The sequence below is a fragment of the Anas platyrhynchos genome, chromosome 2 (genome assembly GCF_047663525.1).
Source record: "Anas platyrhynchos isolate ZD024472 breed Pekin duck chromosome 2, IASCAAS_PekinDuck_T2T, whole genome shotgun sequence".
Classification (NCBI taxonomy): Eukaryota; Metazoa; Chordata; class Aves; order Anseriformes; family Anatidae; genus Anas; species Anas platyrhynchos.
In genome coordinates, this window is record NC_092588.1 from 106,675,389 (window position 1) to 106,702,599 (window position 27,211).

The 27,211-nt window shown below is 44.9% G+C and overlaps 1 protein-coding gene across 10 annotated transcripts in view; it reads left to right on the top strand.

Annotated features, from left to right (window-relative positions):
- The window catches only part of NUP153 (nucleoporin 153), an 88,993-nt gene that overhangs the window by 42,965 nt on the left and 18,817 nt on the right, over positions 1–27,211 (top strand). For 7 of the 10 annotated variants that reach the window (XM_072033979.1, XM_072033985.1, XM_072033980.1 and 4 more), the window contains exons 1-10: positions 3,195–4,124; positions 17,531–17,741; positions 19,793–20,041; positions 20,707–20,846; positions 20,929–21,051; positions 23,200–23,310; positions 23,448–23,486; positions 23,585–23,638; positions 25,874–26,032; positions 27,142–27,194. In XM_072033979.1, the coding sequence (XP_071890080.1) occupies positions 3,678–4,124; positions 17,531–17,741; positions 19,793–20,041; positions 20,707–20,846; positions 20,929–21,051; positions 23,200–23,310; positions 23,448–23,486; positions 23,585–23,638; positions 25,874–26,032; positions 27,142–27,194 (1,586 nt within the window). In that variant the 5' untranslated portion in view covers positions 3,195–3,677. Of the gene's footprint in view, positions 1–3,194; positions 4,125–4,527; positions 4,861–17,527; positions 17,742–19,792; positions 20,042–20,706; positions 20,847–20,928; positions 21,052–23,199; positions 23,311–23,447; positions 23,487–23,584; positions 23,639–25,873; positions 26,033–27,141; positions 27,195–27,211 lie in introns of those variants that run through there. The other 3 variants (XM_038175554.2, XM_038175543.2, XM_072033986.1) reach the window with 3 other exon arrangements.

Here is a 27,211-nt window from a genome sequence, read left to right on the forward strand (position 1 = left end):
AAAAAGGAAGCAGAAATTACTGTACTTAATAGCTGTGGAAGCTGTTAAACCTAGCTGACACAGCTTTGGTACTGCCCTGTGTGTTTTGGGGGCAATATAAACCATAATTACTGTGATGGCAGGTAAGAATCAAATTCTTATGGCTTAGTGTAGTTAGGGAAAGTAGCAGTCGTAAGCTGGGTGCTGTTCTTGAATGTAATACAAATTCTCCTTTGTGACTCCTCAGTACTTAGAGGTTACTTCTAGCTGATCAGCAGAAACAGCTTCTGTTTGCCATTAGCTGTTGGGTTTTTGCTAGGAGTGTTTTCAGTCCTGAATGGAAATGACGACATCCTGAAACAGAAAAGGCTTTTGGAGTGTTACAGGAAACATGTTCTTCGTGGTTCTAGTGCCGGTGTACATGTAGGAAGAGACAGAAGGCAAGGAACCTCACGTAGGCGGAGGGGGTGAGGTGGGTGAGGTGGCATCACAGTTTGAGCCGTTGCAGTTAGATCTTCCCAAAGCATGGAAGCAATGTGGCGGGGAATCCGGGGCTTGGTGGGTTGCTTCCTTGTGTGAGTCAGTGAGTCTTTAGAGGGGCAGATTAATAAGACAGGAGTTAGAGGTGGAATAGATGAAGCAAAGAAAATCTGTCTGGGAAAAGGGTTGCTTGTATGTGTATTTGGAATTGTTTCAGGGGATTGAGCTGGGGCAGATTCAAGGTAATAAATGCAGCCTCCTTGAATTTGGATGGCAGTGCTGAAGCTTCAGAGCCTTACAAGGTTTGATGCCACTTCAATTGTAGTGCGATTTTTTTTTTTTAATCTATTTTCTTCAATGTGAGCAGCAAGGCAGCTTCCAGGTGTGTGCCTGCTTTGACATGGCTTGCTTTGCATCACCAAACACAGTAGTTAGGTTGCATCGAGTACTTTGTGGAAACACTCGTTGTGTTGTCAACTGAAAAGGTAGTGCTACAGATGTGTTGGCCCAGCAGAAACAATGTGAAGTATCAGTGCTGTTTTTTGGCCTTTGAGAGGCTGGTCCCTAACATGTGACTTGTAATGAGGGGCCCACATAGATAGACGATTTCATCTAGTCTGACACTGTGGTGGTGTATGACCCAAGTCTATAAACATCAAAAAATCAGGCTGTGGCCACCCATTTTATGCAGACTTTGCCTATTAAGGTCTCTAATGTACAGCATAGAGACGTGCACCTTCTGTTCTGGACTGGATAGTGCAGATACCAGTTTTGTAGTTCAGTGAATGAGGTTGGTTGGGCTGTTTGTTCTCCAGAGCTGAAAAATGTTGGGAGTGTATTCTCGTGTAGTCTACATAAATGAAAATGATGAGAGGAAGAGAAAGTTGATTGCAGTCTGTGTGCTGCTGTTACAAAGTAGTTCTCTGACGTCTTTTTCCCTCTCCTGAGATTTATTAGCCTATTTCCCTTTCCTGTTAGGAGTGCATACCTGGATTGGGATGGTGTGTGCAGTGCAGGTTCTTTACTGTAAGAGCACAGTGAATGCCAGACTTCTTCCTGTTCTGCTGTGTTAACCATGAATCACTGCTTCCTGAACTTGTGATTGCATCAGAACTGCTAGAATGCCTTGTAGAGTCTTTTTACTGGGTAAACTTCACAGCTGCAGTTACAACTTCCAGCCTGTATTAGCTGAACACATTGTATTGGTGCCCACCATCAGTTTGACAAAGATGGGATTGCAGTAGGAACTTGCTTTCTTTCTTCTTTTTAATTAAACAAGTCTTTGAAGCAACTCTTCTAAAACCACTATGCTTCAATTCAAGTTTTCTGTTTTTCTTAGCTGAGATGTTTTTTTCTTCCAAGTGTGATGAAGTTTTCTACAAGAATATCCCATAATGATTTCATAAGCTCTTTTCATTGTACCAGCTGCAATAGAAAGTGCTCAAAAACCTGCTGTTTTCTTCAAGAATAGTAGTGGGGGTTTTCCTGCCCCTTGTCTGGTAAGAAAGGCAGTAGGGCAGCGGTCTGAGGGGCTACTGATCCTGTCATCAGTGAGCCAGGAGAAGGCAGGAGTCCAAAACGGGTTAAAAAAAGTACTTAAAAGGATACAAAAAGAGTAAATGGTACTTAAGCCATGAATGGTTCTTTTTGCAGGGATGCTCTTGTCGTGGTTCCGCTCGAGTGGGCAGCCGAGCTCCACCACAGCCGCTCTCTCACTCCCCCTCCTCAAAGAGGAATGGGGAGAAAATATGTGAAAAGGGCTCAAGGGTTGAGATAAGGATAAGAAAATCACACAATAATTATTGTAACGGGCAAAACAGACCCAGCATAAGAAGATAGTAAGATTTATTGCTCATTACTAACAAGCTGGAGAAGTGAGAAACAAAGGAAAGAAACCAAAAGCACTTCCTCCCCCATCCACCCTCTTCCACCTCCTCCCCCCAAGCAGTGCAGGGGAATGGGGGTTACGGTCAGTCTACAGCACTTCTTCTCTGCCGCTCATTCTCAGTCTCTCTCGTCCCCTGTGCTGTGGGGTCCCACCCACAGGCTACAGTCCTTGATGAACTGAACCGGCGTGGGCTTCCCACAGGCAGCAGCTCTTCCAGAACTGCTCCAGATATGGGTCCGTACCGTGGGGTCCACCCCTCAGGAGCAAACTGCTGCAACCTGGGTCCCCTACGGGCAGCAGCTCCTGCCAGGTCACCTGCTCCTGCGTGGTCTCCTCTCCACGGGCTACAGGTCCGGCCCGGAATCTGCTCCGGCAGGGGTCTTCCACAGGCGGCAGCCTCTGTCGGTGCAGGGCCACCTGCTCCACCGTGGTCTCCTCCACGGGCTGCAGCGTGGAACCCTGCTCCACCGTGGTACTCCATGGGCTGCAGGGGGACATCCTGCTTCACCATGGTCCTCACCACAGGCCGCAGGGGACTTCTGCTCCGGCGCCTGGAGCACCTCTCCCCCTCCTTCTACACTGACCTTGGCACCTGCAAGGCTGTTTCTCACTCCCTTGACTCTCCCAGCTGCTGTGTGGCGCGGCGTTTTTTTCCCTGTCTTAAATATGCTCTCACAGAGGCGCAAAACAACATCGCTTATTGGCTCAGATCTGGAAAACAATGGGGCCCTTCCTAAACATGGGGCAGCTTCTAGATCTTTCTCACAGAAACCACCCCTATGGCTCCCTGCTACCAAAACCTTGCCATATAAACCCACTACAGCTCTGGACCAACCGCTTCTTTCTAGCGCTACCTCGAAGTAACTTGCAGATAGAACTCACAGGGAAGATTGATCAAATGGTGATGATCGCTGTCATTCTGCTGGACACGCATATACTTGCCTTTCGTTTTGGCTCATTTTTAATACCAATTAACTTGAGTGACTCACGTTAATAGACACCGTTTGACTGCATCGGCAAATATTTCTGAGTCATGAGTGTCATTAAAGGCCCGTCACCCTATGGAAATCCTTCTAAATAAGAAAAATGGAATTAAAATAAATAAATAAAGCAGCATTTGAACTTATGAGCAAACATAGCGTAGCTGCCTTTGACACTGATCTGGAGGAGAAAAATCACGTTATCTTAATAGGGTTGCCTTAATAGGTTTGGTGTAGGTGAGGGAGGGAAGTGTTTTTTGTTGGCCCAGCTGTTCCATGTCCAATGCAGGAGGGGGCTGAGAGTGATTCCCTGAGCACGTTGGTGTGGAAATCAGTGATTTCACTGCCCGATGCGTGTTATTAAGGGCACAATGTGTACCCCGTTACCACTTTCGTTTATTTTCTGTGGTGAAAATCCGTCACAGTGCCTATGTTTCCCGTGCCACATGGTAGAATTCAGCGTGGCGATCGCTTCCTGGACCAAGGCGGCCACGAACCCAGCCTCAAACACTGCGTGTGCTTGGGTTAACAGTGTGGGGGCTACTGGTGTGGGTCTTTTTTTGTTACTGGTGTGGTTGCGGGTTATCGGTGTGGGGGTTACTGGTTATCGGTGGGGGGCTTTTTTGACGAGCACTGTGGGGTTGTGGCGCTGTCCCACCCCCGGCGCGGTGCTGCTGCACCCCAGCCTTCGGCACCACGGGGCGGGGAGGCTCCGCGGCCGTCTTTTAGCCCCGTTCTCGTGCTGTCCGGGCCGGCTTTTCTTATGGCGGCCGCTCCCCGAGGCCGCCATCCCTGAGGTGAGGCAGCCCCGCTCCCCTCCCCGTCCCCGTCCCCGTCCCCGTCCCCGTCCCCTCACTTCGCGCTTTCCCGCGCGGCCCCGCCTCCTCCTCCCCTCCCTCCCCTCCCTTCCCTCTCGCGAGGCCGGGGCCGGGGCCGTCGCGGGCGGGTGACGCGCGGCGCGCACCGCGCTGACGGGAGCCGCCATCGCCTGCCCCAATTGGCCGCGTGAGGCGAGCGGCGGAGCGGGGAGGGCGAGGGACGGGACGGGACCGGGACCGGGACCGGGAGGAGGAGGAGGAGGAGGAGGAGGAGGAGGAGGAGGAGGAGGGGGCGGCGGGGCGAGGAGCGGGAGAGGGAGAGAGGGGGGGAGAGGGGGGAGCGCGCTCCCGTGAGGGGAGGGAGAGGGAGAGGGAGGAGGAGGGGGAGGGGGGGGGGTAGGGCAGGCCGCGCGGCGCGGTGCGGCGTGGCGGGGGGCGTGTGACGGCACAGAGCGAGGGGCGCGGCGGCATGGCCTCGGGCGGCCCAACGGCCGGCGGCGGAACGGCCGCGGGGGGCTCGGCCGGCGGCGGAGGCGGCGGCGGTGCGGCTGCGCCGGGCGGCAGCGCCGGAGCGGGATCCGGATCCGGAGCGCTTGGAGGAGAAGGAGGAGGAGGAGGAGAAGGAGGAGGAGAAGTTGCTGCGGCTGGCAGCAAGATGAAGAGCCGGCGCCACCGTTGGGGCGCCGCGAGGGCCCCCTACCCCCGGTGTAGGCAGGTGAGGAGCGGCCCCCACGCAGCGGGCCCTGCCCCACAGCGCCTCGGTTGCCCCTGTAGTTATCGCTCAGCCCCTTCCTGACCCCCTCAACTTCCTCTTTATTCCCTTAATCACCCCCTGCCCACCTCCTTATCCCCTTAGCTACTCCCTCAACTGCCTAGTTACCCCCTCAGTGATCCCCTCGGCCCCTTATTGATCCCCTTAATCACCCCCTAGCCACCTCCTTACCCCCTTATTTACCCCTTCAGCGCCTTACTTTCCCCCTTTATTTCCTTAATCACTCTCTAGCCACCCCCGTACCCCCCTAGTTTCCCCCTCAACCACTTAGTTACTACACTAAGTTACCCCCCCTAGTTACTCCCTCAACTGTCCAGTTACCCCCCTAGTAACCCCCTCCACCCCTTACTAACCCCCCTTAGTTACCCCTTCAGCCCCTTCCTGACCCCCCCAATTTCCTCTTTATTCCCTTAATCACCCCCTACCCACCTCCTTATCCCCTTAGTTACTCCTTCAACTGCCTACTTACCCCCTCAGTTATCCCCTCGGCCCCTTACGGATCCCCTTAATCACCCCCTGCCTACCTCCTTAGCGCCTTACTTTCCCCCTTTATTCCCTTAATCACTCTTTAGCCACGCCCGTACCCCCCTAGTTACCCCCTCAGCCACTTAGTTACCCGCCCTTAGTTACCCCCCTAGTTACCCCCCTCGACTGCCTAGTTACCCCCTCAACACCTTACTGATCCCTTTAATCACCCCCTAGCCACCTCCTTACCCCCTTAGTTACCCCTTCAGCGCCTTACTTTCCCCCTTTATTCCCTTAATCACGCTCCAGCCACCCCCGTACCCCCCTAGTTACCCCCTCAACCACTTAGTTACTGCCCTTAGTAACCCCCCGCAACTGCCTAGTTACCCCCCTAGTTACCCCCTCGGCCCCTCACTATCCCCCTTATCGCTTTACCCAGCCTTTTACCCCCCTCCTCACCCTCCCTTTCATCCCCAGCCCACTGCCCTCAGGACCTCCAGGGCTTTCCCCACTCCCTGCACCCCGCCTCGCCCCCTCGTAAATTCTCTGCACGTTACCTGCCAGGCTTTACTTCTCCTTCGTGCGGGAGGGTCCGGTAGGTTGACGGTGAATGCAAATTCTGTAAATTCAGGGTGTGAAAATCCCCGTGCTGGAGGGGGGACACGCTGAGATCCCTGCCAGCAGCTCATTGCGAAGAAATGTCAGGCGCCCAGAGAGGTGCTCTGCAGACGCCCTCTGCACGTGTTCGTTCAGCCAAAACCTCTCCGCTATGAAATCAGCAACGTAACTGAGTATCATATGCAAAGCCGAGGGAGCACTATGCGTGGATAGCTGCTCAGTTAGGTTTTTATCACTCGCAGAAGTGCCAAGTCCCTTACACCGTATATTGACAATCAGTCTAGTCCATCTAAAGCTGGCCTGGAAGGGCAATAAAACATTCCCCACGCTTACAGAGCAAACATTGAAACCTCGGGCTTCAGCAACACGTTAATGTTGAAAGTGTCGTATCTCGCGTGTGCCGACGCTGCGTAGGTAACTGATAAACCTTACAGGTGAATTAATAATCAGCGGAGATGGTTTTCCAACTTTGCTATTGCCTGTTATCTCTGGGTGTTTTCCAGTAGGTTTATTGAAGCAGTGTGCCAGAGCAAAGAGGTGCTTGGGGATATCTGGGGGATTCTGCACAGAGAACGGATGCTGCACATCCAACGCAGATCAAATTAACAGCAACTTATCGGGGAAAAAATTGTAATGATTTGATAAATAGGCAAACTGATAGACGCTATACGTGTGCGTTTATTATGTTATTTATTATAATATTATATTTATTAATATTATTTATTATAGCTGATAACTTTGTAGCCATATGAACCGTGCAAATGCCCGTAACATAACAGGATGAACTTTGGGTAAATAGCTTGCTTAGAGCATTTGTCAATTGATTTCAGTTTGTTTTCAATGTGATGCCCGCTCTGCAGAAGGCTCTGTGCTTTAATGTGAATTGTCTCTCTGTGACGCAGTTGGGGAGACACGAAAGCGATGGAGGCGATTTTAACATGAGGTTATACCTCTGATTCTGATCCCTACCGGCTGTTTTTCTCATCCTTCCCCCTACAACTTTTGTCAATAAGTCAGTTTGTAGAAGTACTGAAATAGATCTGTTTTGTGTGCTTGTGATCAGAATTACAGCCCACCAAACCCTCCGTCTCTTATCGCTAAGCTCTGAAGGTGCCTGGGCACTAGACAGTGTAGTTAACAGCTTTGAAGTTCCTGGGATATCTAATTTACTTTTTTTTTTTTTTTTTTTTTCCCCCTAACTGCAGGAGGGATGATCAGCAGGATGCCTAGCTCATGATTGTCAGCTTGCTGAATATTATTTAACTGTAGGTCCTGGGGTTTTGGTCGGGTGGGAATTCTCTGATCGTACCCGATGTGAGCTGCAGAGTCAGTCTCCTCCAAAATACAGCAACAGCTTTAGGAGGCTCTTGCAAGAGGAGGTGCTGCTGCTTTTTAAAAACTATGAGTTAAAGCGTTTGTTCAGAATGTGGTAGACCCTACTTCAGCTTCCTGTTTTGCCTGGAGCGATCAACCTACATCTTCCACGTCCCAGGCAAGTATCCCAGTCGTCAAGCTGTGTGTTATCTTCAGTTCTCCTGGTTGAGGCCGTGTTACTATCCAGAAAAAGAACGCATGATTCACTGAGCCAGAAAGAGGATGGATAAGAAAATGTTGCCCTCCAAGAAAGGAGACGTGCAGGTTCTGGCCTTTGGTTTCAGAACTTTGTGCTCGTTTAATGTTAGATGTTGCTTACAGCAAGCATCCAAAGCCTCTCATTTCCTGCCCTTTTCTTCCCGTATGCCTGACGACTAAACTTTAGAGCCCCGCTTCGTTATGGTTTTGTTTGTTTGTTTTTAAATCGAGTGCCTTTTTTTAAACCGGGTGAAATAGGAGAGGTGAACAGACGCTGTCTGGAAGAGAGCACTCGTGACTTGCAGCTTGTGTAGTGTCCTAGGAGATGGAGATATGGATACAGATTGCCCCACCAGTGAAGGAACTAAGCTGTGGTATTTTCCCTTCAGGGCTACCATCCTGCCTTATAAAAAGGGCACCATCAGCAGCTGTGTTATTAAACTGACAACAAGTAACAGCGCTGCTAGGTACAGGTAGTATAGGCTCACCCACCCCGAAGGTTTCTGGGCTGGGAATCCTCAGAAACAAAAAGCTTTCTGCATTTCTGGGTTAGGCAGTCTGGGAGTAGAATTTAGGAGTCCTTCCTGTGGACAGCTTTCTTAATGGCTCTGTGCTGATTGCACTGACTTGAGATAATGCTGGGCTTGGCGTGCTACCCATTTCCTCAGCCATTTCATGCTGAAATATCCATGCTGCTTCTGTATGGTGTAAGGAGCCTGGGCACCTGGGTTAAAATTGCATCTGTGCCCTGAGAGCCGAGCACGTGAGGGCGAGGGAGCTGCTGTGTCCAACGCCGGGCTTTCATCTGCAGGATGTGGCCAGAAGTGCTCCGAAGTGCTGGGTTGCCCCAGCCATTTAGGTAGGCGTTACTCGTGTGGATGCATGATTGGGATGACTGTTCGCATTGTTCACTTATTAAGCAGCTTCCCTACAGGAGGAGAAGAGGCTAGCTTAACTTTGGGGGTTATTTTTTTTATTTGATTATTAATCATTCAAATGAAAATGTCAGAGAAGTTTGACTCTCTCGGGCTTTTAAACTCGTGCAGGCAGATTCAGGCATGAGAAATCACTAATTAGTTCTACCTGAAATGTTTCTTTAACCGTTCGTGTTAAGCTTCACATCAGAGCTTTTTCATATTGGCTGTCAGATTTGTAGATTGAAGCTTCTGCTGGCTTTTTTATTTTTCTTACACGTGCGTATGCCAGTGCACACTCGTAACGTAGATGTGCTCCGCTGGTATACAAGAGAACAATCCAAACATTTTCCTTGAAGAAACCAGCATAAGTTGCTACATGCTTTTAATTGGTCTTATGCTCCTGGTGTTACCAGCAAGCCACTCGTTGAATGTCCCGATCAGATAGCACCTCTGTCTGATGGGCGAGTTTTACAGAGCCATGTGAGACTGCAGAGCAGTTGCAGGATGAGGAATTTAAACTCTATGCAGCAATGCCTAAGTCATTACATTCTCACCTGCTTCTGTCTTGAAGGTGGGCCAGTTGTAAATGATTGTTTGATTTATGCCTGGGATTTTCTTGGCGTGCAGTGACTGCAGGCAGTGGGCAGAAGGAGTCTTGCAAGCTGCCGGGTTTATTTTGGGAGGAAATCTTGAAACTCATGCTGAAGAGTTCCTGGAATATCCTATTGAGTAATGTAAATTAGTTCATGTTAACCTGAAGCAGGGAAATAGTAATTTATAAAACTCTGAAATGTATTAAACAACATCCATAGGGAGCTAGCTATGCAAGTGTGACTTTATGGGTTTAATTCTTATCGACAGAATTACATCTTGAAATCTGCTGAGGTGATTGTGTTAATATTTATATGCATCTCCCTGCTCCTTCTGGTGTAGGAATAAGTTAGCACTTGGAGCTAAGTATTTGTAGCTGTTAAGAGTTGCTTAAACTGTGTGTAAAGATTCTTTTAAATGAAGGGGCTGGTAACTGACTGCAGAGGTTTTGTCTCTGTCGCAGCAATATCAAATTGTATTGGCAGAACAGGTGTTGAAAGATACAGCTTGGCTTTTTACTGCCACCCAAAGCAAAAAACGTATCCTGGTGGGGAAGAACTTTCTAAACTGGGATACTGACGGTTTTCTCCCATTTAGGCTGGCAGTCCTGTCAGCGGTACCACAAACTGCAGAATGTGACTGCTATACCGTTTTATTCCTATTTTTGTTGCTGTCGTGACAGTGTTGGGGAAAATCAATAGCAGTGAGCGTTGTCTCAGGACAGAAGATTTTAAAGCGGATGAAATAAATGCCTGTGTGAGCTGGGACACCGCACGTTGCCTTCATCTGCTGGCGGCACATCACTTCCTCTGCGTTATTTATTCCTCCAGCCGGTAATTAGCGCTGGTTCTTGCTCCCCTGCTGTGGAGGAGCTGAGCTGCTGATTCAGAAGACTGCGAGGAGAGAGTGCAACATCTCTTTTTGCTTGCCGAAAAACAGTTTTTTAGTTTTTGTAAATGGCAAGGTTGCCCTCGAGATCCCAGCTAAGAGACTTTTCTCTGAGCTTGCTATTTCCAGACCACTTTTTAGCAAGTCGTCTCTTTTGTTAATGTGGTACAATTTTCCATTTTACTCTCGTTGAACTGCAAAACTGCAGAATTTTTTTGCCATCTTTTTGATGTTCTGTTTCGTCAATCCAATATTTATTGTGTAGCTATCGTACAACTAGGAAACGTTGGGTAGTCGTATTTATGCAGTCACGATAGAAGCCGGGAGATGTTCCCCACTGTACCTCTCGTGGTACATGCTGCTAAGAGAACATAACAAAAACTCCTCTGTGCTTTTTGTAGCATAAAATACGTGTCTGAAGCTCAAGAATTAGTGTCTGTAATATTTTTCTAATTAAGATTTTTTTTAGCAATTAGGCAAAACTTTTATTACTTTTTATCTGTTAAATAATTCAGCTCTTCAGTTTCATGACCAACGGCCCTACATTTGGGCACATTTATTATTTTCCCTTGCACAGTTCCTTTGTGCTACTACATTCTGTATTTTTTTTACAGTGCTTCTTAAAAGCCTTGACCTGCTTTCTCCTTATGCCTAGGCCCTCCAGGTCTTACCTACCTTTTTAGTGAAGGTAGGATTTAAATACACTTCTATAAGCCAAAGAGATAGTAATTTTGCTAGCCACTTGAAGCTAGCGTTCTTCACAGCTGTTTGTCACCACGTCTGGAGGAAGGCTAGTACTCCTTCAGCTCTGTTAGGGACTGGGTGAGTACTCTCTGAACCCTTTCAAGCCAAGTCGGTTGGGTCATCTTAAAATTGAGCCAAGGTGAGTATGAACTGGCGTGTTTGACTTTGCCTGAAGCGTAAGTCGTTTTGCAGCTTGCTGATACAGTGTTTGTCGTTGTGGTATTCTAGGTTGCTTTACAAAAATACTTATTAATTAAAAGAGCCTCTCAAGTCTATTTGCTTTTCTGTGTTGTTGTGGGCGAGGTTCCAGATACCTTCCCCTCTTTTGACAAGCAGAGATTTTAAGTATTTATTCTGCTCACTGTCTAGGAATTAGCACAGCACTAAAGTGGTTTTGTTAGGGCAGTAACACTGACGTTCTGGGGGGCAGTTTCCTTTGAGGTTCTGTAACTTATAACTGCGCTTTGCATTTACTTACCGTGTCATTGTGTGTGTTTGGCTTGGTTGCGATCGCCAGCTGTTTTTTAAAGTAAGCATAAATTCATAATAAGCTTTACCTTTGCTGCAAAAAAAGTGCCTGCTCGTGTACGAGCAGCATGCACTAAGGTCCTACAGCTATGGTTTTACCACATGTGCTGGCTTTGCAAATACCTGTGCCAGCAGAAAATGTTCATTGTCCTTGCCAAGGTTGTTTATGACTGTCTGCACAGCTCTGCTGTTGGAAGGGGTTGTGCGAGTGTGTCCCGAAAGCTCGCTGACTTTGCTGTTAAGCTATAGCTGTGTTTTGAATCAAACTTTTCCTGAAGCAATTGGGTCTCAGGGCTCCTTCCTCTGTTAGAGGTGCAGGTCTGGTGATCTCCAAGACCAGCCAAAGATGCAAGCTGTTCAACTGTGCCAGATGCATGATAATTCCAACTCTGCAATTGTTTAGTATTTGTTATTAAACTTACCTTACAAAGCTGTGGATTATATAGAGATTTGCAGATGTCATAGCCTAGGGTCCCTAAAAAAAAATCTCTGTGCAACAGCAATTCTTGGTTACCCATAAGAGAAAAGTATTTCGAGCCATGCCTTACGTTTGTGAGTTGCTCTTGGTTCTGTCAGCTGAGCTGTGGTGAAAGCACGTGGCCGGAAGGATGTTGCTGCCTCCGGTGACTGGAGGTTACGGCCCTGCAGCTGAGGTGAGCCTGCATCACCTTTGCAGCTTCAGAAGGTTAGCCCTGAATGTCAACAAATGTAACCCTAGCTGCTGCTGCAGCTAACGCAGCTGTGTCTGAGACTCAGCATTTTAGCTTCTCTTCCATCTTGTTAGGGAGTGCATGCAGCAGGGGCAAATGTAACACGCTTTAAAGAAACTCTCGTGCCCTAGTTAATTGCAGGGTCTGCTGATGCGGTTGCATTGTGTGGTGTAAGTTACACGCTAGGCAACGTCTGTGTGTGATGCTTTGAAAGTAGGAAAGGTTTAGTTTTGCTGAAACCTAATGGGAGCGTAGAAAATAGCTGAAGGTGACTCTTTGGTTACTTGGTTTTAGCTTGCATGTTTGAGATAGTTTATAAGAAAAAGTACTGAATGTACGACAGGCTTGACATAATAGCGTTTTGCAAACCCGCATAAGCTGTTGTCAGCTCTGTTTGTAGATCAGCATGGATAGGAAAGGTCGTTCAGAAGGAGCGTAAGAGTACTCTGACATCTTTTATATACACCAGGGTTATTTAAAAAATGTAATTCCATTTCTCGTGTTACAAAATGGTGATTTACTCTGGAGTGCTACTGCGAAGTGCCAGGACTTACATTTTGTGTCAGGAAGTACTTCAGTTTGTGAGATGTGTTTCAGGTTACCTGTAACGTCTCTTCTGCACTAGAAAGCGTTGGGCACGGGGACGATGAGCATCAAGCAGTGAGCTGCCCTCGAGTGGCATTTAACCATCTTTTAGAAGCTGTTGTGGGACTTGGCCTGCCCCTGCTTGTGTTTGACCTGCAGAACGTGTCCTCCCGCCTGCGAGCTGTAGCTTGCGAGTGCTTTTAGGCAAAGTGGCACTGAAAATATTGTTTAATTCATTGCTGGGAGTCAAGCGTGTTGTTGGAGGTAGCGGATCTGCAGCATGTGGTGTGCCTTCGTATGCACAGATTGACTTAGAATAAGTGGGGGGAATAGGGAGTTTGCTGTTTCTTTTGGCAAATACGTTTGTTGGTGGTGAACTGCTGCAATGAATTGTGTTTTACTTAATGGAGAATACCTGGAAATAAGATAGGCAGTTTAGGCATCACGTTGTCGACTTAAATCCTAAATATAAAAGTATGTTACCATCCATCTTGCTAAATCTGGTAACTGCTAATGGCCCTGTAAAGACCATCTGGTGCTATGGGCAGTGTATTTCTTGATCATCTTAATTCTGAAAACTTTAAACTTCTTGTCTCCTGGGTTATGCCAGAGTCTGTTATCCTCATACCAGGTATTGTTGTAGTTGTCGTTGTGCTTGTTGAGTCAGAATAATTGGTTTAGACCGTGTGGTAAGGGAAAACCAAATCTGAACTGCATTTTGTTAGTGCGGTTCTATAGACTGGCTTTGAAACTTAGCTGCAGACACGCTGCATATGTGAAGCAGTCTTTCAGTAAAGAATAGTAACCGTACTTATGCGTCCCTTCTTGGGTTTAAGAACACACTCGCCTAAGACTGCTCCTGGGTCTTCAACGTTTGGTTTTGGTGCTGATAGGTGTCTATCTCAAAGTGTAGCACAAAACGTGCGCTCAGATCTACAGCACCACCACTGATCTCTGCTGAGGATTAGCGACAGCCTAAAGTAGTGCTTTTTACCAAGAAGGAAGGTGTCTTGTGCTTTGCACCCTCTCTTGAAATGTTGTCGGCTGAAGGTGTGGACCAAGCTTGAGATAAGGCCGTTCAGCGCCACAAGGATTTAACCTAGCGAGTTAGACACTGATTTAGCTGTCAGAGCATCTACTGGCCTTTTGCACTCGGGTGGAAATGGTAACAGTGGGCTGTGTCTTCATGGGAGAAATCATCAAGCAGCGCTGAAATGTAAAGCAGCAGCAGAATTTCCCTGGGAGGTTCCTTCTCAAGCTAGCTACGGTAAGGAAAAGGAGGCTCGCTTTGGCATGGGGAAGCATAATCCCTTCTTCACGATTTTTAGAAATAAATTTGCACTAGTCCAGTTGCTTTCAATGAAGTGGTTGGTTTTTCCACTGTCGCGTAATTAATGACATTCCTGTAACATACTGTTCATATTAAGTCGTAAGCTTTATTGTCTTTTTCTTCTAACTGAAAAACTCTGCTGTCCTGCATCCAAACCGAACGCACTCCCTAGACAGCAAGAGCTTGGTTAGCCCGCAGGCAGCCTGAGCCCGCGCTGCTGCACAAGAGAGGGGATCACGTCGGGGTTGGCACCAGCGCCTGTGTAAGCACACGGTGAGCTGGCCCCGGGGCTGCCCCCAAAATACATCACAGCCCACAGGTGAATGTTTGTCTGGGTCGGTTTGATACAACCCGCATGGTGTGCGCACACTCAATCAAAAGGAGGGAGAGGTCTCGTTTCTTCCTTCTCGTGTGCTGGCTGCTTGATCTTGCTCTCCCTCCTGGGCCGTTTGCGTTGCACCACGCCAGCTGAATTCATTAGTCCAGCAGGGAAACCCGTGCGTTTTGCCAGCTTAACGAATGCAGCCAGCAGGGAGGGCAGCCTGCTGTGCGCCAGAGCTGGCACAAGGTAACCGTGGGGGATGGAGAGAGCCTGGAAGCCCTTTTTGGTGGTGGGAAGCGCTTCCTCCGATCCGCTGCCGCTCGCTGAACTTCACCCTCAGGTGCAGGCTTTCTTTTTGAGGATTTACTGATTCGTATGCTTTAAGACCTGAGACTCCTGAAATTGGAGGAGAAAATGAAAATACAAGAATCAGAGTTCAGCTGGAGGTAAAAAGTTGATGCTGATAGAGGTGTGCATCTAATGAATTAGCTCTTTTATCGGGTTGTGCTTTTTGCATCTCTGAAGAATTTGTGTTAGTGTGTTGCCTTTCTGGATAATTGTTTTAGTCCGTCCTTTGTCAGAGAGTGGGATTTACTTAAGTCTCTCATACTGACATCAGCTCTGTTACAAAAATAGACGGTTTCCAGTAAGGCATCGTTGCCAAGTCTTCCTGCCAATACTTTTGCCCCCATTGCTGTGTGAGAGACCCCTGGCAAGCTGGGAGAACTGTCCTATTCCTTAAGTATTTTTTGCCAAGAAATAGCCCGCTTTTAAGTTCGGAAGTTAAACTGTAACATTATTTTTTCCCTTTATATAAACCGTTTAAAGAAATGGTGTTTCAAAGTAGTAAACTAGGACACCTGGTTGTTTACTGGTATTTCCCCCTCTGTATCTTTTGTTTCGGGATGCCTCTGAAGGCAGCTTGCCTCTGGTAACTGTAGCTACTGTTGCTTGGTGTGTGTAGACCTTGCCAGAGAGGTATGTAGCAGGGCTGCGGGCTCTTGGGATGCGCAGCATTTGAGGAGCTGCTGTAAATCCCTATTAGTAAGCTATTGGGCCTTTTCAGGGGGTATTTTTTGGTGTGCTGTGTTGTTCTCCTTTCCTGCTGCTATTTTAGGACGAGAATAGCGTGCGAGTGCGTTTCAGACGAGCAGGCAACTGTTGAGACTGACGGCAGCTCTCAGGCTGCTGAAATCAGTGGGCTAATGCTGAGTCTGCTGAAGGACGGGAGCACAGTCACCGGCTGAAGCGCTGCTCCATGCGGCTGGGGTGAAACTGCCTGTCCTGTGGCAATGGGGAGCCCCCAGAGCAGCTCCCTCCTCTGAAAGCAGGGGGCTTGTGCAGCAGCCTGTTGGGTGTTAAACCCTAGAGGGATTAATGATGGCAGTAGGGAACCTGGGATGTGGTGCTTTATTTCTGGGTCTGTAGCTGTGACGGGCAGGTGGGAGACACCATTGGGAAGTCCTCAATTTCTTGAACCTTGTCGTGAGTGGGCACGTGTGCAGGGTGTGTTTTACTTCTGGGGGGAGCGTTTGTTTCTTTTTTTGGCAATCTCGATGTTAGATGGCAGGCTCTGGCTCATTCACAGCGCCTGCCTTGTTCTTTTGCGGTCATTTAATCGACCTTTTTGCTGTGCAGCAGGAAATTGGAGGTATGTTTCAGCATATTTTACTTTTCCTTGCTTTGGCATTGACAAAGCTTCTTGTCTTACGCCATGCACGGGTCGGATGGAGCAGGCTGTCAGTACTTCCCACTTGTGGCTTCTGAAAGGGCTGGAGAAATTATTCGGGGTTCAGTTCTTTCTTCCAATGCCACTGATGCGGGGAGCAGCAGCCAGGCTGCCATATGCAAGAAAGGGTCAAAGCAGTCTGGCTTTAGGTTTGGATGGTAAAACGTCATCTTGGTTAATTATTCGTCTAGCTAGGCTCTGTAGTTACTCATTTAGGTTATTCAAGGTGACGGGGTGTTTGCTCTTCTGAGTGCCTGTGACTTGTTCCGTCTTGAGTCTCGGGCCGCTTTCTGTACGGGGAGGATTTGCACAGCAACAGAATCCTGCAGGCCTATTCTAATGTCTGTTTTTGCAAACTTGGACCCATGTGAGTTCCTGATAGGTTTCCATTCATCGGAGAGGAATATTGGCCCCAATAAAAGGGGAACGTGGAAATGAGGGGCAGGGGAGGAGGAAGGGGCTGCCTCCGCTGGTACCGCGTGTCGGACTGTGTGTCAGCTATGGCATTACGTGCGTTTAATGGTTTTTGTAGGGAAGCTGAGGCGTAGGATTTTTGGAGAAGAATAGCAACATCCAGAGCATTTTGTACCTGTGTGCGTTTTAAGGTCTTAACCGTGATGGCTGTGTTTATTTGGTGGTGTCCTGCGTGGTTTTAACTGTCCTTGGGTATTTATTCTGTCTTCGTGCAAGTACACGATGAAATTACAGATCACTAGGAAAAATGTCAAACCGTGAATTAAGATGTCTTTCTGGAGAAAGGCTTTGTGTTTTCGGTCTTCCTTTCTTCCTCTTCCCATGCCTCTCTCTTAACCCCAGATTCAGGGCTGTCTGGTTGTCTTATTTTCCGCAGTTTGCGTTATCATGTATGGAAAACCTAAATGATTCAGGCTTTTGTTTTGGCTTCTACGCTAATTTGTTTTAAGAGTTGAATACAGCACAGTTCTTGTTTGAGAATGATTAGACTGTAACTTCTGCATGTTCAAACTACATTACCAGTTTTCGACGCCCAAATAGTGGTTTAGACTAGACAATCGTGTTGCCTGACACCAGAGAAGCAGGCGAGCAGGGCTGTTGGTGCAGACCCAGCCAGACCCGTGCGTTAGCAACTGATGAACAGATTTTTGCTCAACTTGATCACCTCCTGCCACTTGTCATTGCGTTGGGGTTGCTGAGTTAGCTTTCGTGTTTGCTCGCACCAGGGAGGCGAGCAGCCCGTCGTGTGGCTGTAGGCAGGTTTAGTTGGTTTTCACGTGAGAGCGCGAAGAGGAAGAGTCCTGGAACAAGTCTGTAGGTCAGGAGGTATTTAGGCACAGAGTTTCCTGATGCCCTTGCGAATTGACAACCTACAGGTGAATTTTGGCAGAAGTTTCAAAATTTTGAACTTTGCCAAGGTCACTTGGAAGTGCAGAAACTGGTAAGTAGTCGTAAATCAATGTCAGCTGAATTTGAGGTGTACCAGAAGTATAGCGGTCCTATGCTAAGGATCAACCTTGTCGTCGTCTTCTGAGTATGTGCTATATAATATCTGTCTTCAGGGTCCGTGGAAAGTTGTATCCCAGCATATGCCGTTGACTGTGTTTCTGTAATTAAACGAGTGTTTTTTCTTTCAAGCAGGGAATAATTAGCAGAGTGACAGAAACGGTGAAAAGTATTGTACCGGCGTGGCTGCAGAAGTATTTCAATAAGCGTGAGAATGAGTGTGCAGCTGCAAATAAATCTGCAAACCAGGCGGCGACTCCAGTAAACCAGCATCATAATTACGCAGATGGAGGTACCCTAAATGATGGGAGATACATGCCTGAACGAGCGACACTTAATAGACAAGGTACGTGAAAAATCATTTGGAATTCTGGCCAGCTGTATTTATTCACAGATTTCTAGTTTTGAATCCGAATATCAAAAGGAAATTGGAAGGAGGGTTTTGACAGAATGAAAAAACAAACAAGAAAGTCGAAACAACTGTTTGTGAAACTGTCTTAGCTTTAAACTGTCCGCACAATTACGAAGCATACCTCTTATGCTCTTGGAAGGCATCAGTCAACTTTACGTACTCTATTAGCCAGGTGCTAAATGCTGGAAAGAACTCATTTGCAAGTGTGCTAGGTTGCATTTTCCATATTTTACAAGAAACGGAATGAAAATCTAATTGCGTAAGGCAATTAAAAATGAATTTGCTTTGCAGTCTTCAAAACAAAATAATAGATGCTAGAGTGGCACAGGAAAATTCCATCTCGAGTCCTGACTTTTTTTGTTTGGTTTTGTTTTGGGCTTTGATCAATTTAGTCAAGTTCCTTGTTAACTTAATGGAGAACTAGGGAACTTGTGCATGGATGTGGTTTATGACATTATTACCCTTAAAATATTCAATAACCTTAAGGTCTACGCAGGGGGAAGGGGTGTCTTTGAAAAGGTATTGGGAGCGTTGGCAACGAGGTTTGTAACCCCTTTACTGCATGAAAGATGAATTTGTCTTATATCCGATGCCTCTCACTGTTACTGTAGTCTTATTGTATAAATCCGCACATACTCTTACTGGAGTTTCTCTTAAATTAGCTGTTTTGGGGACCTCAGCTTTTAATAAGTAAAGAAGTTTGGTCTGAGTGTGCGTAGATAACCCTAGGTAAACTGGAAAGTCAGTTGCTTCTGTTGTTGGCCGAATCAAAAAATAATGCGGAAATAGCTTTGCCTCCAATCTCATCTAATTGTAAACAAGGAGATTGATTGCTTTCTGTGTAGCTGTAGCTTGGGAATAAGTTTGGAGAAAAGAATAGAGAAGATCTTCATGACTGAGGAACACATGTTGGCTTTTCTATGTAACTGTGTGAAAGGAGCTTTCAGTAAGAACAGCTGCACTGCAAGCTTACTAACTCCAGGAGATCAGGAGCAGGTGGACATCCTAGAACCTTTTGTAGCTTATGTAGCTGTCTGTGGGTGTTACTTGCTCTGCTTAAGAATAAGATATTTTTTAAAAATTATTACTTCATTTTTAAACAAATGTGTTTCTTCAGCTCTGAGGTATCAATGTGCTGGAGCCTATATTCCTTGCTTAGGTGGCCTTCAGCCCGAATAACTTTGTGTATCTCAAACGGTACTGTTCTAAAAATCTGCTCATGGTTTGGAGAACTAATTAGTGGTACTGCAGTGGTTATGAAGATTGAACTAACTAGTTTAAGCTTGAGTGCGAGCATCAAGAGGATAGTGGCGCAAAGTCATTTTAATTGCCCAGATTCCCGGGGGAGACTGTAGGCTTTTATCAGGCCACTGGCATTGTTTGCAGACCCTTTGCTTCAAGAGGGAAAAATGCTCATCTGGTTACTTGGGTCAACGTACTTTTCCCTTGGGTCAAAATCCCAGTAGTTAACGGGTAGGAGGTAGTGTTTTGCCTCTAAGATGAGCTGATCTGGTAGAACTTGGGAAAAAAAGTACTGCAAGTGTTCATTTTCATGCTGTGTATTTAGATTAATGACCTTTGTTCCACCATTATATAAGCTGCAGTGTTATCTGTGCCTTAGCATGTAATCTCAAATTTTGTAAAGCTTCTTGCAAGCTGTACATGCGAGGAGGAGTATTTGTGTTTGACTTGGTGAAAGGCCAAGTCAGTGTTAGAGCGTTTGAACACGGGGTCGGAATCTGGTGTTGTGAAACCTCACAGTTAACTTCTTCTGAATGCAACATTAATACTCAGTATTGCAAGCAGTGTTGTTGTTGTAGCCAGACAGTTAGATGAAACCGTATCTGGGTGAGGAAGAAGTTAAATTTGGCTTCTCTATTTTTGCGCTTAGAACTTGGCAATAGCATGGCTGTTGATAGGAAACAGGTTTTGGCTTCTGTGAGCTTGTCTATAGCAAAGCTAATTATCTCCCTGTTCTTGTCTAGAACCATCCACAAGTAGCTCAGCACTGAACTACCCAGTTGCCTTAACAAGGCCCGCTCTTCATCGGAGCCATTTGAATTATACCATGTCGGATTCTTCTGTCCCACCTTCTCAGCCCTCCACATCTTCAATATTTGGCATTGGCAGTCCTGGACTCTCTTTCATAAAAGAAATCAAAGATTCTACCTCTCAACAAGACGATGACAACATGTCAACAACCAGTGGCTTCTCCTCTAGAGCATCTGACAAAGGTGATTTTTCTGTTCTCTGTTTAGTTGACTTTTTTTTAATGTGAAGTACTTTGTGTTTGAAAAGGGTTGAAAGGGCAAACAGCAGGTTTGCAGCTTTTTCTAGTCCCCCAGATAGACAGGGACTGAAGTGTCCTCAGCAGGTTTTTCAGAGAACTTGTGTATGGTTGAGAGTAGAGTTGCTGGGCTTTAGCAGTGTAACCTGAGTGCACTACAACTTTCTGGTGTGTCGTCGTAAAACATATGTGGGAAGAAGATCGTTAACTCTTAGAGCAGCCTTCTAGGAATCTTCCAGGTGTAAAACCTGTGCAATTATGATCTGTGCTGGCCTCCAGCCTTTCACCAACATAGAAAAAGCTTTGTCTGTACAAATGCACTGATGTTTATGCAGTTCTCTTTGCTTTTAGCACAAAAGGAAAAAAAAAATCTTCTGCACTGGAAGCACAGTATTAACTTGTTAAGATTGCTGAAAACTACTTGCAGCTCAGTGAACAGTTTTCAAGTTTGTAGCTGTTACTTGATTTTCAGTCTGTACACGAAGCTGTTTAAAGAAGCTGAAGCCACGTTTATTTTTCCGTGTTGAAGAACTTGAATTAGTGCGGTCTTTACTGTTAAAGTTCTGTATGTACTAGAGACGTTTACATTTAACATATATGTCACTTTGGCAGATGTTGGAGTTCTAAAAAATACTTCTTCATCACTGCTCTGGACCACAGAAGCTGATAGAACTCATTCCCTCTCGCAGCATTCTGCAGCTAGCTCTAAGAAACCTGCATTCAGTTTATCTGCTTTTGGAGGAATTTGTGCTGTAAGTACTGCACAGTCTTTCTTTTAATCACTTTGAATGTGTAGCTGGTTTTCTGTCCACTTAACGTACTGTGTTTCTGTAGGCACGCGGAAGCACATCTGACTGTAAGAAAAACCAGCCTGGGTATTCTCCATTTTACCCTGGAAAGACGGCCTATGGTGGTGCAGCTGGAAAATCAAAGCCGTCGATGATAGAACCTTATCGGGTATGAGAAAAGTAGGGTAATGGGAAATAGTGATGGAAATAAAAAAGCAGCACTGCCAAAGGAGCTTTGAGCAGGGAGCTGAATATGTGGTACCAGTTGCTCTTCTGCCCTCTTGGTCTACAAAAATAGAAGAGATTGATTTCGGGTTAAGTTCTTTTTTTAGCAGTTTTTACCACAGGTAATACTTGCCAGAAAGAGCAAGAATGACAGTTTAGGCTAGTTGTTGGTAGTTGGGGTTTCCTCTGTTGTTACTTCTTTCAAGAAGTTCCATTTGAGTGCCATTGTCTGCCTCTGACTACATTGCATGGTGTTATTTTAATGTAAATAAAAACAATGGCAGCATAACTTTGAAAAGTTGTGTTTATAGTAGCAAAAGCTACAGTAGTCAAACCTGGCCAATGTTTATGTGTGGATCTTTTTTTGCAAGCATGCCTGCACTCATGCTATGGATCTGTTGTATAAAACTGCGCTCTTTAAAAATATCTAAAATTAACTTTGCTGATCCTTTGCTCTTCTGTTACGTAGAGGCATGCAGGCCTAAATGCAGTCCCAAGATAAGCAGTAACGTGCTTTCTATTTTGAATGATTCATATAGTTCTTGAAGAGAGGTATTTGCCCCCAAGAGTTCTTGGAAATAGCAAATAAAAACTGCTGACAACTCTGATTAGCTAGAGCTGAATCGAAAAGGAAAGTCAAATCAGGTTTGGTAGGAATGCATTTAAATCAATTTGACTTTTATCAATAAATCAAAAGGAATTTTAAGGAAATGAAAACATGGGTTTGCTGGATCTGTTCTGACAGTCCAGCTCTGCAATGGAACAAGGGCAGTAGCTCACTTAGGGGAAACCTTGAAAACTTGTGGTTCAAAGCTGGGAACCCTCTTTGGTCAGCTATTTTTGTTTTCTAACAATAGTAGTGGATTATGGTAACAAGAGGAACCAAAATACTAGGCTTTTAAAGGAGAGAGAAGCTTGCTTATTGCTGCTTGCTGTGGATTACAGCGATGTACTAGAGAGTCCAGCGAAGGGCCACCAAGACGATCAAGGGTCTGGGAGCACCTCTCCTCTGAGGAGAGGCCGAGACTGCTGGGACTGTTCAGCATGGAGGAGAGGAGGTTCAGGGGGGGATCTTATTGATGTATGTAAATACCTGAAGGGATGGTGCAAAGAGCAAAGAGAGCCATTCTGTTTTCAGCGGTGCCCAGTGCCAGGTCAGGAGGCAACAGGCACAAACAAAATGAGGTTCTGTCTGAACATCAGGAGATGCTTTTCTCCTGTGCGGGTGATGGAGCCCTGGCACAGGTTGCCCAGAGAGGCTGTGGAGTCTCCCTCTTTGGAGGTCTTCAAGAGCTGACTTCACATGGTCCTGGGCAACCTGCTTGGGGTGGCCCCGCTTGAGCAGGGGGTAGAGCAGGTGATCTCCAGAGGTCACTTCCAACCGTAACCGTTCTGTGAGTCTCACTTGTGTTTTTATATGCTGCGTGGTCTGCTTCCTGTCTTCATATCGTGTGATAAACACAGAGGGGTTTAACATGGGAAGAAAAAAGTCACACCAAGGGAAGTTTTTGCATGATATTTGAAGTTGGGTGGTGCAAATAAACAGTTCACTTTTTCAGTGTAATATTTAGATCTGTTACAGTTGAAATCGGATCTTTATCTTTTAAAACAAAGATTTGCAGCCAACTTTAATCTTGGAGGAAGGGAGGAAGCAAGAGAGAAGTAAAACTAGTTCCTGGTTATGATTGTATACACTGATTTTAAGATGGTACACCTACACCATCGTGAAACTCTGAGGTCTGTGTTGTTAGCGAAAGCACTTTCTGTACCACAAGCCTTTTCTTGAGTTCTGTTTCCCTGATTACTGCTTTGGAGGCCTTAGCAGTCCTAGCATCATCCGTCTTGACCTTTTACAAGTATGGATTTCTTTTATTACTCGCGCAACAAGCACGTGCAAGATGCACTGAGGCCCAAGGTAAACTTCGTTGTACTCAGCATGTACTCTTCTTTACGGCTTGAACTCCCAGTGACTGCATTTTTCTCTGTCATCAGAATATATTGGTTATATCATCAGTGTAGCCTTGGAACATAAAATACATGCCTCCTTAACTCGGGATTGACCATTGTAACACTTAAAATGCTAATTTTCCAGGTACAAATGAGAAGGAGAGTTAGGCAAGAAAAAGTGCAGTCCCACGCTACCTTAAGTACCGCAGCACGGTGCATCTTGGAGGCAATGGAGAAGCTGTCAAGCCCTTTGATGGTAAATAGCACTTCTTTTAATCCGTTTTTGCTTCACGTGGTTCTAAAACTTAGTAAATGTGCCATCAAAGGAGAAAGATAAAACTGTTCTTCCTTATGTTGTGTCAAGTTTAATTTATTGCATTATTTTTTCAACAGGATGCTAAAAAAATGCCACCTCTTTTGCCGCTGAGTTCTGTAAGTTGACCATGAACCCCCATATTTTTGTTGCAGGGAACCCTCTCTCAGGAAAAAAGAAAAGCCCTCTAACATTTAGGCTTTATTTTTTCCCTTAGCCTCCAGACATAGATGAACTGAATATTCCTGACCTTCAGCCCAAACGAAGAAAGGTAAGAACCAATAATGTCTTAAGATGAGGTAGATAACTTTTCTAATGCTTTATCACTATTAGAAAAATTTTCTCAAACCTCAATGACAACATACGCATCTAATCAAGTTAATATTGGCATCTATCTACAAGAGATGAAGGGCTGTAAAGATTACTCACGTTAAGATTTGTTATCTTTGTAAGTTGAGAGCAACGACTCTAGAACACACGAAGTAGTTTTATCTTGTCCCCCAGTTTGGGGTGAAGCTGCATATTAAATTCCTGTTGAGGAAATTTTTTCTCTTGAAGAAATGATCACAAACAGAAAAATACTGCTTGACTGGTCATATAGACTTTGTACGGACTTGGGTGTTCATTTAGGCACAGCAAACTATTTTTCTGCTTTTTATCACCATTCAAGGTAAAACCAAGGAAAATGGTTAATTTCTGACACTATAAATCTTATGCTCCTGAATTCCTATTTGGAGGTAGCACAGAATTGGTGATAGTGCTGTGGTAAAGCATGATTTCCTTTCATTTTGTTTAAAAAATGAAAACCGGTCATCTTTTTTTGGTGACTTTAATTAGGGGTGTCATTGGGTTTATTAAATTGCAAAACCCTGAAAGGACCGCTTTAAGATGAGGTGACTGAAGGAAAGAACAGGATGTGCACACTCTTCATCTTCTGTTCTAATGAGAAAAGGGACAATGTCTGAAGAAGTTTCTGTGCTAATTCCTTGATTGGATGTGTAATTAAGTTTACAATCACTTGAGAGTTTGCAAACATGTCAGCTTTCCTGTGCCATCTTTTCACCATATGCCAAATGACAAAGGCATTGAGAAGTGAAGTCTATCATAAATATTATCCAAATAACTAAAAACAAATCTGGTGTGAACTCTCAGTTCTACTATAGAAATACACCTGTGATAAGGCATTAAGAAAGATCTGCCAGATTTGCAACAGAAAGCCTGAAGTTGTCAGCCACTAAATGAATGTTGCACGCAGCTGTCACTGGGTAGGAGGAGATATGAAGAGACAATCTAATACTGGAATTCATAATGCTTGGCAGGAGAAGGGTAGCCCTTGATGAGAAGCAATTATTTGCGAAGGAGATGATTGTGTGTTTTCCTGCTGAAGTGAACGTGGGGTTGACAGAACACTTGTGCACTCAGGCTAAACTTCTGCAGCGGGTCGCAGTGATGTGGTATTTTTCTTATTTCAAGGAACTGTACCAGGCAGAATAGCTCTTGGTGTATTAAATGCCTAACTGGGGGAATTAATATTTTTCTTTTTTACCTTTAAACCAGCAGTGAACCATCGTTCACTCGAAGGAGATTTGTGAGCTTCCATAAAACGTATTTTATTCAAGGTTTCAAAATGAATGTAATAATTTTTAGAAAGATATACTTTTGTACACTTCATAGGTGGTGTGAATTCTGTTACTAAGAGTTGGGAGATACTGTGAAACTAAAGCTGCAATGTAAACCATTTTCTGTTGGTATTGATTTGAACAATAGCATACTTGCTAAGACTGTATCTTCTGATCCTTAAGACTGCAGGTGGAGCCATTGGTAAATCTTTTAGGCTTCAGGATTTGTTTTCTGTTTGACAGTTCAGTTAAGTCAGTTCTGCAGAACATGCGGTGGTCTGTGTTAAAAAGTAACTCTGGTCTGTGAAAATGTGTTGAAAAATGAAGTCAAACCCACTACTTGATGTGCATCTAAATGCACATCTAAAGCATTGGATCATAGTTTAATGAATGAGATTATTGTAAGATTGACAACTTTATTTTGAATGTGTTCTATTGTTTGTGTGACTTTGAAGGGGGAAAATGTAGGGGATGTGAAGCCCAGAAGCCTGTATAATTAGTTGCTTAACGCTTTGAATGTTAAACTAATGAATTAAGCTATTAAAAAAAAAATCAGTGTGGGCACAGGAAAAGATAGGAACATATAGGAACCCGAGTTATTTTAATTATGGTAGCATGAATTATTTTGTCTGCAAAGCTAACTGCCACATTTTGAAATGGAATTCAGTCAGACTTTGGCTACTTAAATATAGCTTTATGGATTTTGTTACTGGTTTTCTGGTGATTTCCCTCTATAGGTTGAATGGTTTTTAGAATTTTCAAATTGTATTCACAGAGTGCCAAGACCGATGGGAGCTTTATAGTTCTGTAATTTGTTTTCATCAATAAATATTGGAATTATTTTGGGTAGACGTCAGGATAAATTGATTGCTGTTTCCCTTTCAAAGCTGGACTCCCAGAATGAGTCCCAGCATCCACCTGTAAAGAGACTTGTGAAACCAAGGTTAAACCTTCATTCAATGCGTCGGGTCCAGTATTCTAAACCAGCAAAGACTTCAACTCCTGATTCCAGCAAAATTTGCAACAGAGTAGACACAAAGTACCAAGTAAGTACATTTTTGAGTCCTTATATGCCTGTTTTTTTGTTGTGTTTTGGTTTGTTTTTTTTTACAATCTTGGAATGTTTCTCAAACCAATTATTATACTGTCTTTGCAAAAAGTACTGATAGTATGTTTGAGGCGAGCTTTAAGGCAGTGGGAACCATTGTGAAATAGATTGAGCTTTTATGGATTTAATTCTGTTTTTGGAATGCTCAGTGTCTTGTTGTTGTTTTCATGATGTCATGATGTGCTATTGAGTCACCCTGTGCTCAGTGAAAGAATATTAAAAGAGAGAAATGTTTTCCTTTTGTATTCTCATGAACACAAAGCTGTCACTGCTGAAACATGCTCATGTTCTGTGTAAACTATTTCAGGTGAGCTATGTGCTCCAAGTGAGAGCTGACAATGCACTGAGTTATCCTTTTTGATTGCTTTGGTGTAGATGGAGTCTGATAAATTTTCCATAAAATTAAATTGGCATCTCCTTCTGCGAAAACCCCAATGTTTCCAGTATCAGTCTGAGCGTACAAATGACGACGTGTTAAATGTATGGGCTTTTTAGGCAGGAAATCAAAGTGAGCAGTCATACTGGTTACTTACTGCTTTTAAATCTTTCCATCTCTGTATTGTTTAGCCAGCACAATCTCCATTTGGTGAAGTTCTAGACCACATGTAGCAGCAACTGCTTAGTTTTTAGGGGAGGTAGAGATTTTTTTTTTTCCTTGTTTGTTGATAAATGATAGAAAACAGAAAAGTATGTCCCTTTTACGGGGTTGGTAAACTCAGCCCCACATGTACACAATTTTTGTCATGTTGTTTAAAATAATTACTTTCTTTGGTAGAGAATTTGACAAATTTGATTTAGTGTTCTATCAGTTTGTCCTCAGTGCTGAGTGAAGCAGTGATGCTCACTTTAGCCCCAAAGTTTAACTGAACTGTACCCACAATGCTGAATTAGGGAACAAGGTTAAGTAGGTGAGGCGTATTCAGTGCTATAAAATTAAAAATAAATTAAAAAAAAAAAAAAAAAAAAAAAACAACACATAAGTGGTTTTGGGTACTTTGTGTATTCTGTATCTATTCAGCTAAATCTTGAAATAAATTTAACTTGCAGTGGATGAGAGAGAAGACTTCGCCTGTGAAACAGCAAGCAGAACAATGTGGAAGGTATGACATTTATTCAT